Raw genomic sequence first — 16,940 nt, forward strand, 5'->3', positions numbered from 1 at the left:
ACTAATAAAAACTGAAGCAGTTCTGAATTATGGGAGGTTGGTACTTGGTTGTTACAAGTTAAGAAACGGTGCGTGTTATATTTTAGTACATGTTGTCTAGTAACAAACTGATGCTAAGCAATTGTGACATAGCCCCATCGAATAGATGTGTTGCTGTCCATTTTGAAGGTAGCGATATATTATGGTACCAGTGTTGTTTCTGGATTTACAGAAATGAAAGGAAACGTGTGGATTACCATGTGCCCTGACAGTAGAAGACGTACATGATAGTAGAACACTATGACATCCCTGATTAATAATGTAAAAGTGTAGGTGTCATCACGGCGCACTATTCGTGTATTATTGCACTGTGCGTATATGCACTATATCTTCTTGCACTGTGTCTACTACATGCACTATATCTATTAAAGAACAATAACATGGCTGATTGTAAATACAGGCAGCACAGCACATCTACTTGTATAAAACCATACATTACAATTATTGAGACACTCATACTTCACTCAAAATCCTGTTTTATTGCTGTACTAAACCAAAATGCATTCTGGCGTATCAATTTTGTAAATATTTGAACACTGTATCTTGTCAGTGAATACTTGCTATTTGAATGTTAGAAAAGTTGGGTTAGTATCTTTTGCTAAAATTACGGCCATCACACACTAGTTACTGTAGTGACAGAATCGCTCCCAGCTCGTAAGCAAGTAGGACATGGTTGAGCAGTATCATCACAGATGCTGAAATTATAGGACCATTGGATACAACGGTCCAGCAAAGGTATTGCTTTCAATATCAGAGATGGCAGAGAGCCTAAGTGACTGCTCACAGTGTCAGGCACTTTGCAAGGCAGTAGCGATAGAAAATCAGGACGTCACAATCCACTGTCCTGCTTTGAGGCACAGGGATGTCTGGTTAATGATTTCACTGTAAACACAAAGCGGCAATGGTTGATTTCCAGACACAGGATATATGATAGTGTCGACCAGTGGGCTCCAAAGGGCACTTTTGTTGTTGCTACTAAAACTATTGGCCGCATTAGCATAGTAGCTATGTTGTTTTCATACCTAGAAATGAGGAAGGATTCTGTACAAGGGAGGCGAGTGTTACTGTTATAAAAAGTAGAAAGAGTGTAATTGTGTTGTCGCTACAGACACTGATGAAAGTATTGTAGAATCGTGATGTGTCAATCTTTCTGTTAAGAGAGTATAACAAAACGACACAGGCGTAAAGCTGTGCCAGCATCACAGACAACATAATGCAAGGTGGCTCTGGAACTGCTCTGTACCGAGTCTCGATGATGGCACGTGGTGTGAAAAAAGCCACGTGGTGAAAGTTGACTTGGTGCCAGAATGAACGGAACACAGGCTCTAGGGTCCATTGAGCTGCCTTCAAATTCTGGCTTTGTCCATTAGAACCTGTGTGACGTGGCCCAGTAGTATAATTCCCGAACTTCACACCTTTCGTCTTCAGGGTGCTTCTCTCCACAGCTCGCACCTGCTCTCTCATCGTGTAAGGGACAGCGTGGGCCGTGGTCACCAGGCAGCGCCGTCCATGGCCAGCATGCTGAAACTGCCCCATCCCTACCCTGAGCCTATCGCGAGAGCTTGCAGGTTGTGTGGCAGCATAACTGAATGGCACAATCAAGGACAATGTACAATTATTCATAAATAAAAGGGCAGTGTGACTGTAACTTAGTACTCGTCTTGATGCTAAGGTCACTAGCGGCATATCATGCCACGGTGACAGTATCTTACTAAAAAAGATACCACTCAATATTTCTGTCTCATAACTCACTTATCGTTAACTATTTGGAGCTAGGGTAATTACAACGGGGTTGTTGGGAGTGGGATTTTGTGGTAGGTTTTTTGTCAACAGGATTCTTGGCAGCCTACCGCATGGGATGCAGCAGTCAGATCATGCACGATGTAAGAGTTTAGGGCTGCACAACGCATCCTAGGCTGAGAGGAGGGCCTGTCCTGCAGACGGCACCTGCCGGCACAGCTACGTGATTCTATGCTTCACTTTATTGCATATAATTGTGGGAATAGAAATGACAGTACACCGTGCTGACCTGCATTATGCCAGCCTATACCCTTCACCTTACACTCAAGTAGCAGGATCGCCAGCACACTGCAGTGAGCTGCGCTCTTTGTATTCGCAGTTACGTGAATATAAAGACATCAAATTATACTAAGCTACTCACAGGGCTTGAAATAGTGCCAGCCTGCATGACGTTAAAGTAAACATCATGCAGTCGCATGTGCCCCACAGTAGCTCCGATGGAGCTACATGGATAGCCCTGACGCTTCTCCACACACATGCCTGCAGGCCGCAGGTGTATTTCAAACTCGCCGCATTGCGATAGCTTCAGAAACTGTCAGCGGCGATACCGTAAGTCAGGGGGCTGACAAACCATGGCCCGCATGTCAGATCCAGCCTTCCACCTGTATTGCACAGTTTGCAGGCTAACAGCGGCGTTTACGTTTCCCAAATGTTTGGGAAAAACTCAAAAGAAGAAGTATATTTTGTGGCATGTGGAAATAGAGGAAATTCAAATTTCAGTGTCCTTAAAGAAAGTTCTGTTGAAACACGGGCTCTGAGGTGCTACAGTGGCAGAGTTGAAGAGTTGCCACAGGGACGATATGGCCCGCAAAGCCTGAGGTATTTACTCTGGCCCTCTGCAGGGAAAGCTTGCTGACCCACGGTTAAGCCATTCTGCATTACCCGAATGTGTACGTGAGTACAGACTACTGTGTTTTGAATGCAGAAAAAAAAGGCAGCCGTGGTGTCTTGTTACCATATGCTCTTTGTAATCATAGTTAACAAAAATTTCGCTCCACCGGTGCAAATTGCCTTTATGTGTCCAAATGCTGCTAAATTATAATCTCCCAAAGTAGAAAGCATTGCCATCTTGACCTATCTGAGGGGGCTGGGGTCTGCCGCTGTGGAGACCTATGGTACACAGGATTGGTACCTATGTATATGGTGCGTGGTATGGCCATGGTTAAGGGCAAAGGGCATGGAGTAAGGCTCTGCCTCGTACTGGCTCTCGCACCTTTAAGTAACTTGCTTGTTGAGCCTCAGTTTCCTCATCAGGAAACGGGAACAACAGCAGGTGCACAACAAAATGATGATGACAAGCTCTCCACATGGTACCTTGTAAATAGGAGGCTTTGACAGATGTGAGTGGTTTATTTATGCACGGTGCAGCTACTTCCTGGGCGTCACTGAAGTTGAGGAGTAATTCCAAGCATCGGAAATACTGCCGTGGACAGGACAGGCCTCCCTCACAGGGTGTGGGAGGGGAATCTGACAGTAAACAGGACCGTGTCAGCTCTCGTGAGTGTCAGGCCGTAAACGAAAGGTGAATGGAGGGTGAGTAGGTGTTGCCGGGTGTTCACTGGAAGACCGCTGGGGTCTGGATGGCAAGGAGGATCCTGCATCTGAGCTTTGTGAGAGGTGACATAGCAGGCTTGCTACTGAATTGAGTCTACAGTGTAGCATCTCACACTATGTAAGGGATTCCTGACATTGGTGGGGCCAACATCCACAATTCTGATGCCACACAGGGATCCAGAAGGAGTCTATTAATTTGTAAAGACAAAACCCCGTGACTGCTAAAAGATTAGAGCAGGGTTTCTCCGCTTGAGCCCTACTGAGATACCTGAGCAATTCTTCGTTGTGGAGGCTCTTTTGGTCTTTGCAGCACATTTAACGGCATCCTTGGCTCTACCCACTCGATGCCAGCAGCACCTTCCCTTGCCTTAAATTTTGACGAGCACACAATGTCTCCAGACATTGCCAAACATCCCCTGGGGACAAAGTTGTCCAGAGTTCGTAATCACTGGCTTAGGGGGAATGATGGCTGCGAAGCGCCCAGCAGGAATTACGGTTGCTGCAGCTGGACACACGTGACTGTCATTTACTGGAAACGTGCCCTTGTCTCTCCCCAGCACACGTGCACCAATTGGGAGCGTCTTCACAAAGCTCCCAGACTGCAAATGCTACAAACACCCCTCAAGTGTCTGTCAGATTATTCCAACCTCCAATATTGATAATCACTAAAATTGTGCTCTTCTGGGGCGCCTGGGTGGCTCAGTCGGTTGGGTGCCCGACTTCGGCTCAGGTCATGATCTCACAGCTCATGGGTTTGAGCCCCACGTCGGGCTCCCTGCTGACAGCTCACAGCCTGGAGCTTACTTTGGATTCTGTGTCTCCCTCTCTCTCTGCTCCTCCCCTGCTCACACTCTGTCTCTCTCCCTCTCTCAAAAATAAACATTAAACAATTTTTAAAAATTAAAAAAAAAACTGTGCTCTTCTGTCTATAATTATAATATTTTACTACAGTCTCTTATAACATGACAAATGGTATTATCCTCTGTAGTGCAATACTGTTTATAATTTAAGTAAGAATGCTACATTATTACTTTAGAGTACTACGTTGTTCCTAAACCTGTGTTCTTGTCTGTGCTGTGTTTTACTATTCTACCCTCAATGTATATTGTAAGCATTCTACTATATTTTTATTAATTTTATCTATTCTATAAATATATTTTGTATGTAATTATATATGTATATCCATGAATATACATATGAAAACTTTCTACCTTTTTATAAGAATATTGCTACCGTGTTACACTATAATTTGTAATAGGTGCCTTCTAAATCTGTTACCAATTACAGGAGACTCCTGAACAACATGGGTTTGAACTGTGCAGGCCTGCTTATATACTGATTTTTTTTAAATAAATACTGTACATAACTGTGAATGTATTTTCTCTTCCTTGTGATTTTCTAATAACATTTTTTCTTTTTTTTGTTTAAAAAATTTTTTTAACATTTATTTGTTATTAACAGACAGAGAGACAGAGCATGAGTATGGAAGGGGCAGAGAAAGGAGGAGACACAGAATCTGAAGCAGGCTCCAGGCTCTGAGCTGTCCACACAGAGCCTGATGTGGGGCTCGAACTCACAAACCGCGAGATCATGACCTGAGCTGAAGTCGGATGCTTAACCGACTGAGCCACCCAGGTGCCCCAAAACATTTTTTCTTTAGCTTATTATAAGAATGCAGTTTATAATACATATAACATACAAAATATGTGTCAATCAACTGTTTATGTTATCATTAAGGCTCCCAGTCAATAGTAGGCTATTAGTAGTTAAGGTTTGGGGGAGTTAAAAAGGGGTTGGTGCCCCTAACTCCCATGTTGTTCAAGGGTCAGCCATATACTGAATGTCACAGCCTATAATTTCAGTAACTAGTTGTAAGAAAGGAAGGCATGAGGAGGAAAGTCACTTTCCCAAGGTCATAATACTATATAACCCTATTGTTGTTGAGATGAGACCCTCTGAGTGATGGGCTGAGAAGGAACAAGCAGATAAGAGAGTCTCTAAGGAGTTTGGTTTGAGAAGCTGAGTCAGTCAGAAGGAAAGAAGTTGGTGGAGGAGGATTGAGATTTCTGCTCTGGACATGTTATGTTGGAGAAAACAGATATACAAATAGATAAATGGAGTGGCCAGTCGACTGGAGTCACTGAGGGAACTGAGAATCTGAGGCACAAGGTGGGTGGTTCATTCACATGAAGGTGATGCCTGATGATGCCATAAGCCAAGAGTGTGACCCAACTATGCCATCTTCATGTCACTAAAAATGATGCCACACCATTGCTGAGAACAAGGAGTGAATTTATAGATAGTGAATAGTGAATACACAGGGAGTGAAATTATAAATGTTTATTGGACACTAATTTGTATCATTAGTATTCAGCTACGGGCATTATTATATATTCGATCTACTGTTGCCAGTTCTTTAGAAATATAAAGGAGAATGGTGGGTCATGTCACGTTCTTGTTTATAAAAAATACACTATGGTTGTTTAGTGTACATATAATGCATTTTGATACTTGTGAGGGCAACCTATGAATTTATTCATACACTTAGTGCACAGAAGTGAATAATATCAATGACCACGGTGCTTGTAATACTAGATAGCCCCATAGTTGTTGACATTTTGACAGTCAACATGTTATAGTATTGTTACATTGTCAACAATATGGGAGGCATTAGAGTTTCAGGAAATAGAGCAACGTAGTATTATTTTTCCTATAAATACTGGCATCATTTCAGGAGAAGGCAGGATAATCACATCAGTTTTTCTACAATATCAACAGAATAATGTGGGCTTTTTTTTTTTTTTAAAGCTTAAGTGGCATTCTCCCCATGACTTTTAGATGTCTGTCTCATAAAATAAGGCATTCTCGATTCTAGTGAGGCATGGAAATTATTCCACTTTATTTGGTAACCACGATCCGGTGGAATCTGTTTTCTTTGGTTCAGGATCCAGTGTTTTAGGAATGCCTTACACGTCTGGGTAGTTTCACATCTTGTAATATTTGAGATCTAATTTCATCCCTTGTTTATGGGGAAAAAGCCAGAAGCCAAATGCTCAAGCAGAAGCTTGAGAGTCATTTGTAGTCATTGTTCTCTTCCTCCATCAAATCTTTTCAGAATGAATTCCTCGCATTTATGACTTTATTCCTCTTCCCACATAGTTCAACACTCGAGTATCTTGGGAGCTCGTGTTCCCATCCAAATTATGATTTCTACTGAAGTTTAGTTCAAAAAAAAAATTATTCAGGGCTCTTTGTAATAAACGCTTCCCATGAAGATGATAGTTTGGTTTACTTCTGTAAACATTTTTATAACTGCGAGTGAAGCACCTAAACAATTGTTAAATATTTGTCTAGAATCTGCTTCAGAGCAAAGTCTCTGCCAACAACCGCCCTTTCCCGGTATCTGGAATGGGTGACTTTTCCATGCGGTTCTGTCTATATTCTCAGCAAGAAAGCAAAACTCAGAAGATTATGATTTTAATATACTTTATTTAAAAAGTACACAGTTTTAAATTGGTTTCAATGGGTTTCAAGCAGAAGGGACACTGCCCACTTGCAGTCCCGTTTCTGATGAAGGGTGATTATCATGTAGCAAACTCACATTTGCATGACTGGCAAAGTAAAAAGATAACTTTTTTTTTGTCAACAGATCTTTAAGAGTTTATATCACGCACAGTTTAAAATCATGAGATGCTGATGGTTGGACTATATTTCATGTCTCCTATGTCGCACCATATTTTGGTTCACAGTTTATCCATAATTTAGCATGCCAAGAGAACATCTCAGTGTCACCTTGAAAAGAGCATCAAGAGCAGAGGGAAGACGACAAGGACCATCTTGGCCTGCAGGCTCGGTGCACCCCCACACTCCCTTGCATTCTCCTATAGGGAAAGGCAGGGTCAATTAGAGCGAGATGGATTCCAAGATGCCTTCAATTTTCTGAGCTACATCGAGTCCCCAGACCTCTTCCCGCACTCTCCAATGTAGGAATCAAGTCTTTTGGAAAGTAGATAACACAAAGAAATGGACTTGTCTAAATTTCATCAAGTTTGTGACAAGAATCTCTGATTTCAGTTGTCAGTGCCTAAATGTTCAAACTTACTCTGTGCGTATTATTACACAGAACATTCAAGAGGCAAAGGGCTGGTGGTGGAGCTGTCTGTTGTGATCGAATTAGAACAGCCGAATGTTGCCCTTCTAATGTCTTCCTGTCAGAATGTAAGTAAAGGTTGACATCCAAGAGGCCTGATCATTTCAGCACCAGCTGTAAGTGGTTTTGTGGGCCTTCTTTATTTATATGTGGGGAAAGGAGGGCTTCGTTTTATAAAAATGAAATCACATAACGTAATCCTTTCTGCAGCATGCTTTTTATCCACGGGTTGATGGCAACTCTTCTAACTCCATTTTTCTAGCTCTATTTTATTATCGATGGGCATTCATTATCTTCTCTGTTCTCTGTTGGTATGAACAGTGCTGAGTGCAGGTCACTACCAGTCCATGGTCCAGGCCTGGGCCCCTGCCTATGGTAAAGATGCCCAGGAGTGTGAGTGCAGGGCGAGGGGTATTCTTGCCTTTCATGGCTGTAGCCGGATATTTCATCATCACCTGTCCGTTCTGATCACCCAGTGACTTTTAGCTTTCATGTCCTTGGCTTCCTTTTATATGTACTTGTTTGACTTTTCAATTTTAAAAATTTCTTTAATGATTTGGCTTATAAATGATTTTCTAAGTTGTATAAATTGGCTATTAACTGTAAATTCTCTTTTTCCATAAAAAATTGTAATTTTTATATAATTAGATACATTCTGTTTTTCTTTCACAGCTGTCTGGTCTTGGATAGGAAGATTTCTCCAATTCCTAACATTTCTTGTGAGACTATTATTTTACCATTTAAATCTAATGTGTATTTTCTGCTTTGAATTGAACCTTGGTTATATCTAAGAATTTGTATTCTGTCGTACTGACCTCATCTCATTAGGTTTAGAAACTTAGAGAAAAAAAATACTAATTTTTGAATACTTACATCTATTTACCGGAGAAAATTATCTCATTAACCCCAGAAGATTTCTACTTTAGTGATTTTGGTTGTCTACATAGACAGTCCTGGTTTTAACTGAAGTGACTTTAGTGTTTGGGGACTATTAGTTTTATTTGAATTTTATATAAAGATTTTTTTATTTGAATTTTATCACTGAGTTTTACCAAAGACCTTTCCAGCATATATCTGTATAATATGTTGCTAGTGAACTCTCCTTTGAACATAGAAGCAAACATTCTCAGTCAATTCCAAGTTCTTATTGGTCCTATATTGACTTTAACATCATTTGCTAGGACTTGGAGAGTTTAGGAAAGATGAAAATTATTTGCTATTTAAAGGTGGACTTAAAGCCAGTCCATTGGCTTTGGTGGCATTTTTAAAAATAGAGATTTTCCCAGTATCCCTATAATAATAATTGGTCTAGGCTAGCTTTCCATTTCTCAAAATGGGGTGGAGTTAATTTTTAAATTTCTATTATTTTTGCTAGACCAGAAAGGGGTTTTTTTTTGCCTATGGCACTTTGGGGGGTATTCCTTTTTCAGGTTCACCTTTCTCGGTGCTAAGTTTGATTTTCTTGTGATCGTCACTTCTGGTGTCAATGGAGGGCCTTTGTAGTTGTGCCTCCCTGTGGTGGTTATCATCCCCCCGCAGAAACCGTGACTCTTAATCTGGTATCAGTATTGCCATTTCTGCTTTACATGAATTTCTCATCAATAAAAGGCTGTCTAAAAGTAAGCAGGGGAAAATAATCTGAACTGCAATTTGAAATAAGTAAACCAAGATGGTCAGAGCCACGTTGCGTGTAACAGCGTGACGAGAGAGAACTACGGTACGTTCGTAATAGGGAAGAGAATAAAGAGGCTTTGAAATATGTATACGGATACAATAAGACTCTTAAGCACAGACTAAATAAGAAGGCACTGAGGGGCTGAAAGTAAAGTACCCTTAGCCTTCCTTTGATTTGCCTGAAAGGATTGTTTCTTCACAAGTAAACTTCTTAACTAGAGTTATTTGTCAATTGTGAGATTCTCATGGAGAACCTGGTAGAAAAAGAGAACAGGAAGGTCTCTCAGACTTACCTCAGGATGGAAGCCATGACAAGACTCGGGACGCCTTCTGATCTTCTGGGCCTTTAATCGTTCACACTTAAGGGATTCGTTATGTTGACTGAAGTTAAGGCATATTGCTAAGATGTCATCACTTTCCCTTACTCTGCATTTTGAAGGTCAAACCTTGGCACTGCACTCCCTTCATGACTCCTCTCTTTCCAACAGTGGAATGGCTGTCATTTCCCCCTAATATTTCTCCCCTAGGTTTCCTTCCCGTAGATCCCCCTCCCTGGCTTCAGCAGCAGTAGCTGGACCTACACACAAAAGGATATACCTGATTTCAATGGGGGCCATGGTGATGGGGGTCACGGACTCACACAGGCAGCTGCTGTCCACTACCACCATGAACAGATTGCTGCTTGGGATTTGCTGGATGACAAAGGACCTGTTGGAACATGAAGCACAGACAGTGGGTGGTCATTTACTGTCCATCAAATTAAGAATCCTGAGGAAAACTCCCCTGGGGAGCTAACTACTATAATATTTTAGAAAACAGTTTTCAGAGACTGCCTTACTACTAAAGTTGCCTCCTTCCACAAGGTTCTTCACGGTTAAATACCAAGCTTCATTAAGAAGACAACAGTGCAGGAAGTGTAAGAAGACAACCTATGGCTATGGTGACACAGAGGTCATAAAACTCACCCTGGGAAGACTGGAATGTTGTATGTGCACAACAGGAGAGTCAGAGTTGGCTAAATCATCTCAATTTCCAAGGCCTAAAGGCTTGGGCTTTTCCAAGCCTTGCTTCCTTCTCCCAGTTTGCACCTGAGTTTCCCAAAAGGATGAAGAGAATATCCTAGACCCTTCCTGTACTGCTTTGCACAATGTCTGCCCAAAATAGAGGTACGATACTGGCATGAGATGGATGCTGGTTGTTGGGGAGTTCCACAGTTCTGGCGCCACGTGTGCCAGTGCTCAGGCTGTGGAGCAGCTTTGACATTGGGTCCATCAGTACAGCTACTCCAATGGAAGTAAGCCCAATGGCACCTCCTCTCTCATCATCCAACACAGTGAAATGACAAAGTAACGCCACCGTAAAAACACTCCTGGAACAACAAATGCTACTGGCTCTGTGGAGGAACAAATTAGCAAACAAAATCCCGTATTCTTCCAGAGCAAACAGAGTAGCTAAATATTTAGCTACAAGCCTAGAACTCCCATCGTATAATTTTTCATGACATTTCACTAAATTCAGTTCAGTCAGATGAAATAGACTGTAACATAACAACATAGTCAATTTCCCCATAAGTTTTTACCTCCATTCATCTTTCTCTCAACAAATTTGTTCTATTCTCATCACAGTTTACTAAAATCATGCAATGAAAAAGAATCCTCTGTTTTGTGGGAAATTATAATGAGGCGAAAGGACTACCTTTTCATTTTACCCAATACCACTTCATATGTTGAATTATCCAAGAATGCCTTGGAGATTATAACACAACCCGTTTCTTGTCTACAAATGCCTTCACCTGTTTATCTAATATCCTGAAATTATGGTTATTGTTTTTCTTTCTCCATAGGAAGGAACAAGACATGACTTTCCTCAAAGATGCTTCCTCAATGCCTACACCATACTCTGGAACATGAACTCTCTGCCCTCTCACACTCTCCACAACTCTGTCTGGCTTGAGAAAAAAGTTTGACTTTGCTGTCTCATTAAGGCTTTAAAATTGTTGGCTTTACCTTCCCCTTTTAGCACTGGGTACCTTCTCACCACTGCAATGACACTGCCCTAGCAGGTGGCCTCTTTATAATGGATTATGCCTATGAGAATAAATATAACCTACCTCAGATGGTGCTCATCAGAAAATCAAAGATTTCCATGTTGGGGGCAGGCTAATAGAGTCTAAATGACCAATGCAAAACCAAGATCATACAACTCTTTAAAGAACAAATGATTGACTAGAATACTAACCCAAATGAATCTACCAGATGGCAAATAAAGGAAAAAGAGATTTAAAAAAAGCTCCACAGGAAGAGAATATTTCCCCATTAAAGAAAAATTTGACTTTTCTTTTATTAAAAGGGGCCATTCAAGCATGAGTGAAACTTTAGATCATCAAAGATACAGACCAATCCTAAAAGCTTCTCTGGGAAGAAATTACTTAAAGAATGAGAATGACACCAACTTCTCAATGGGGGACTTTAGATGAACAAAACAGAGCAACATACTTAAAGTTTTGAGGGAATGGAAAAAAGAAAAATAAAAGGTATGTCAGAGTCCAGAGGAAAATAGATTCTAACTAACTTGAGATATGGGTAGAAAATTGTGTTTTAAAATTTAGGGATAATTAGGGGCACCTGGGTGGCTCAGTCGGTTAAGCGTCCGACTTTGGCTCAGGTCATGATCTCACGGTCCATGAGTTCGAGCCCCGCGTCGGGCTCTGTGCTGACAGCTCAGAGCCTGGAGCCTGTTTCCGATTCTGTGTCTCCCTCTCTCTCTGCCCCTCCCCCCATTCATGCTCTGTCTCTCTCTGTCTCAAAAATAAGTAAATGTTAAAAAAAATTTTTTTGAAAAAAAAAATTCAGGGATAATTACTGAAAAGAAACTAAAGAATGAAAATCTGATTAATCCAAGATAGCATGGTAAATAACACACACACGTGCATACATACACACACACACACACACACACACACACACACACACACACACCACCGCCAAAATAAGATTATTACCAATCACAATAAATGTCTGTCGGTTAGATTCACTTATCAAAAAAGCAGAGACTCAAAAACATTAATTTAAAAAAAAGGCAGAGACTCTTAAGCTGAGTTTGCCAGAACATCAGCATTATGCAGTCTATAGCAGATACTCCTGAAACAGAATGACACGGGAAGACGTGAGGATACACCAGAAAAACACTAATGACAAAATAGAGGGACAGGTTTAGTAAGATTCTCCTACAAATATTCAGAGGGAAAAATCTTTAAGATGTAATAAAGAAATAGTTCATATTGAAAAACAGTGTAACAGTATAACAAGATAGGACATGAACGTTTACGATCAGAGTGTACAGATTCATAGAAAGGCCGCAAGTGATTGATGAATATATGATCTATTAAAAAATGGAGTGAAGACTCTTCAGATCTAAGCAACAGAGCATATAAGCTAATTTCAAATACAGGGAACTACAACACAGTCCAAAGAGCTGAAAGCACCAATTACATGTTCTTCTCTCTTTTTAAAAATTTTTTTTCTAATGTTTACTTATTTTTAAGAGAGAGTGCATGCAAGTGGGGGAGGGGCAGAGGGAGACACAGAACCTGAAGAGGCTCCAGGCTCTGAGCTGTCAGCACAGAGTCCGACGTGGGGCTCGAACTCACAAGCCGTGAGATCATGACCTGAACTGAAGTTGGATGCTTAACCGACTGAGCCACCCAGGAGCCCCCATATTCTTCTCTTAGGGTAAAGATACAATCAGAAATTAATAGCAAAAAATATATAAACAGTGTAAATTAAAAATAAAATTAAAAACAACATTCCATTAATCTTTGAGAATTTAAGAACAGCCCAGACTCAAATCTGTGCAGTATGACCTTAGATATTTTGTTTATTGGGAGGGGGGAGGAAGTTTGCCAACAAATGAACTAAGGTTTTGGATGGAGAAGCTGGAAAAAATACGAACACAAGCCTGCACCTGTGCCCCTATACTTGGTCTTCCCTCTGGTACCCTGGGTTGAATACTGATGCCTCTCTCCTAAGCCAGCTCTCAGGCTTCTCCAAGGATGGGGCTGATGGAAGGGAAGAGAGGTGATCATTGCATAGTTACCTTTGACTATCTGCCATTCCCTTCAGTTCACAAACATGCTGTCACATCTCTCACCTCAGGAAAAACAAAACTCTCCCTTGACCTTACCAGTGCCCTATTTCTCCCTTCCCTTTTATAGCACAGTCCTGAAAAGAATTCTCCAGAATCTGGCCACTCCCCTGAATTCCTCCATTCACTGCAATTCTTCTGTAGTCCTTACCATTCGACTGAATGGGTCTTGTGAAGGACCCATGACCTCACCACCTTTCTTTTCCCGCTCCAGTGCCTCTGCTTCCTCCTTCCTTGCTTACTGTCCGCCCCTCACCACGGACTGCAGTTTCCTTGGTAGGGAGGCTGCATCTGCCCATCCCCCACCCCTAGAGACTTCCCCCAGTGCCCAGCACTGGGACTGAGCAGATTCTCAGCAAAGATTTGTTGACTCAGTGACAAAAGGAATTTGTGAAGATAAAAGCAGAAGAATAAATGCAAATAAAACTGTGAAGATAACTGAAAGACCCAAATTCTGGTTTAAAAGAACACTGACATAAATCAGCCTTTGGCACAAAAGAAAGAAGTCACAAAGTCACATTAAAACCCAAAAGATCCAGAGGCATTTAAGCATTTTAAGTGACTATTATGTATACCATTGTAAACAATTTGAAAACTTAGAGCAAACACACCTTTGGGGATAAAGTATAAATTATCAACATTTGGCTAAGCTGTAAAAACATAAGCAGACCGACTGCCATGAAAAAAAACCCTGAAATGTTCATTGAGAATCTACCCACAAGTGCATACGACCAAATCACCCACAGAACGGATATCAGTGTGTTCATAGAAAACCCATGTGAACCCACTGACCAACTAGTAGAAGAAAAGAACTCAGCAAGCTGACCAGTTACATAATTAGCATATAAAACCACAGCCTATCCCTGACACAGGCAGTAACCAATGAAAAAAACATTTTTGAAATAAAGAACCATTGAGTATATCAATAATGACTATGAAATGCCTAAGAATAAATCTAGTAAATGACTTCTTTGTTAAGAAAATGATCATCTTTACTGAACATAAGAAGACAAACTGAGGGGCACCTGGGTGGCTCAGTCCACTAAGCATCCAACTCTTGATTTTGGCTCAGGTCATGATCTCACACGTTGTGCGATCGAGCCCCATGTTGGGCTCCGTGCTGACAGCACGGAGCCTGCTTGGGATTCTTTCTCTTCCTCTCTCTGCCCCTCCCCTACTCACTCTCTCAAAAATATAAATATAAACATTAAAAAAAAAGACAAACTAAGAATTGGAAGGAAGTACAATGGTTGTGGAAAGGAACACATATATGAAAGATGTCATTTCTCTTTCAATGGACCTTTTAATTCAAGCAAAGGAATTCAAAGGGATTCCTATTGGGACTGTCGATGGTGTTTGAAGTAATGACCCTAAGATTCATTCAGAAGAGTAAATATAAAGAACAGTCTGGACAATCATATAAACTTGAGTTTTAGAAAAAGGGAAGCAAAGCCAAGGTGCATGCCCTAACCAGTATCAAAACCCATGAGAGGATTTACAGAAGAGGAAACACAGTTGGCAACACAGCTGGACAACTGACACATAAAAAGGGGTTCGATCTCACTCAAAATGAGCAAGCATAGAAGTTACAGTGAGACTAAAGTAACGGAATGCACTTTCCACTAGTGGACTGGCAAAAATTGAATCTATGGTCATGTCATGACGGAGTCTGAAGAAGTGAACATCCTTCTATACTGCCGGTGGGAAAGTGAACTTCTACACCCGTGAGGAGAAAATTTGTTATTACTGCAGTGGACATGAAGTAGAGCTCATTTCTTCAGTACTTTTACTTCTCAGTAAGAGCCACTCTTGTGCCGGAACCAACAAGTCATGTGTAAAGATGCTCTTGGTAACATTGTTCATTGAGAAGAGAAAACCGTGAAACCCACCTCAAAGTCCATCAACAGAGGGAGGATTAAGTAAGAAGCAGTGTGTCCGATCTGTGGTCTACTTGGCACCAGAAGGAAGGGAAAAGGAGGTTGTTTATTGCTGTGAAAGAATATCCCCAAACACAGTAAGTGGGGAAACAATGTTGCAAAACTATAACAAAGTGTGGATATTTAAGAATATTTAGACATATTCATTTAAGAGTATTTAATTCTGCTACAGAGAACAAGAAAAAATAAGTGGGGTGGATCAGATGTATCCAATGTGCCAGTGGTAGCAGATCAGTAAGCAATCCACGATTCCAGGTAGCCACAGAAAGAACAAATGGACGAAACAAGTAGACCCTTGTGAGTTGAACGCAAAGAGAACAGTGCATATGAAGCGTCTTCCTAGCAATATGAAGAAATGAAAGTACCAAATGAAATGAAATATTTGTAAGACATAAACTATGTCATCTCCAGAATTGACAGTTCTCATTTATGGCATCCTTAAATCAACCCACTGGCAACTCCCATTCTCTGCCTGAGCCACGCAGATAAAAGTCATGGCGGCTCGGCAGTTGGAAGCAAGCTGCAGACCCGCTCCCTCTCCGATGAAGCGAGCAGGTACCGGTCCGAGTCACCTTCTGTCTGCGGAGCCCCTATCCTCACCCTCAAGTCTGGCCCTCCTACCATGTCATCTGTGGGAGAGAGAGCAAGGGCAGTGGTGAGAGGAGGGGAGGAGGGGAAGAGACTAACAGGGGTAACTGTCAAAGCAAATGAACTTAATCGCTAACGTTAAAGTTCTTTAGAAGGAGACCGTGTTCCTGTAGTCTTAAAACATTTATAAAACAGGACATTATGTGAAGGGCAGAGTATTGACACTTTTGTTCTACAAAGGAGAAGACTGGGACTCAGAGAGGGTAAGCAAACTCTTACTGAAGCTATGTGAATGAGACCTGCTTGTGCCCATTTGGAGATGGGGGAACAGAAGGCTGGATAACTTCCTGGATCAACAGGGGCAGACTGCAAGCCTCAGGGCCGGGCCCATGGTGGGCCCCAGGAGGCGGCACACCTCTTGTCTTGTATAGGGACTCTCAGTGCTCAAACTCCTTGAAGGCAGACCGAGTGACGACTCACTTAATGATAAGGGTAAGATACTGGTTTTAGCACACTTCCCCTCTTAGTAAAAGGCTCCCCAAGCATTCTCCATGAAGTCCCATGGCAAACTTCTCTTTTTCCCCCAAATGCTAGATGATTCAAAGCCCTGCATGCAGCTATCCTGAAGCGGGGGAAACAACCCCCTACAAAGGATTTGCCAGCGGAAAGATTAACTGCTTTTCCATATTTTAAAGACTTACTGTCTGCTTATTAACATGGTGCTTCAGAGGGGTCTGGGCAATGTTAGCTGTACATTTATGTGCACAACGTGTATTTATGGCCCAGGGTGCAGGGTTGAACTTCATAAAACACACCTCCATCCAGCTGGGCCCAGCAGCCAGACTGACATCATTGTGCAGGGGAACTGTGGCCTGGTGGGTTTGCTTGGGGGCCAAAAAAGGCAGCAGGGAAATGCCTCAACAGAGAATCACAATGGCGGTTTCTAAGCAGGGATAGGTCAAACTGCGTGAAATAAATTAGGTCCTCCAGGGAAAGAGGAGGGGAGAGGGAGGCAATTTTGATGTGTCCATTGCCGGAACTGAAATAATGCAGTC

At 41.7% G+C, this 16,940-nt stretch overlaps 1 protein-coding gene across 6 annotated transcripts in view; it reads right to left on the minus strand.

Moving 5' to 3' along the window:
• Positions 1-6,862: 6,862 nt before the first annotated feature.
• The window catches only part of CACNA2D3 (calcium voltage-gated channel auxiliary subunit alpha2delta 3), an 863,963-nt gene continuing 853,885 nt past the window's right edge, over positions 6,863-16,940 (minus strand). For all 6 annotated transcript variants that reach the window (XM_086697915.1, XM_086697917.1, XM_086697916.1 and 3 more), the window contains 3 exons: positions 9,808-9,925; positions 9,511-9,588; positions 6,863-7,274 (listed from right to left, as the gene is read on the minus strand). In XM_086697915.1, coding sequence (XP_086554041.1) covers positions 7,182-7,274; positions 9,511-9,588; positions 9,808-9,925 — 289 coding nt within the window. In that variant the 3' untranslated portion in view covers positions 6,863-7,181. The remainder of the gene's footprint in view (positions 7,275-9,510; positions 9,589-9,807; positions 9,926-16,940) is intronic.

The sequence above is a fragment of the Puma concolor genome, chromosome A2 (genome assembly GCF_028749965.1).
Source record: "Puma concolor isolate L17-30 chromosome A2, mPumCon1.1.hap2, whole genome shotgun sequence".
Lineage (NCBI taxonomy): Eukaryota > Metazoa > Chordata > Mammalia > Carnivora > Felidae > Puma > Puma concolor.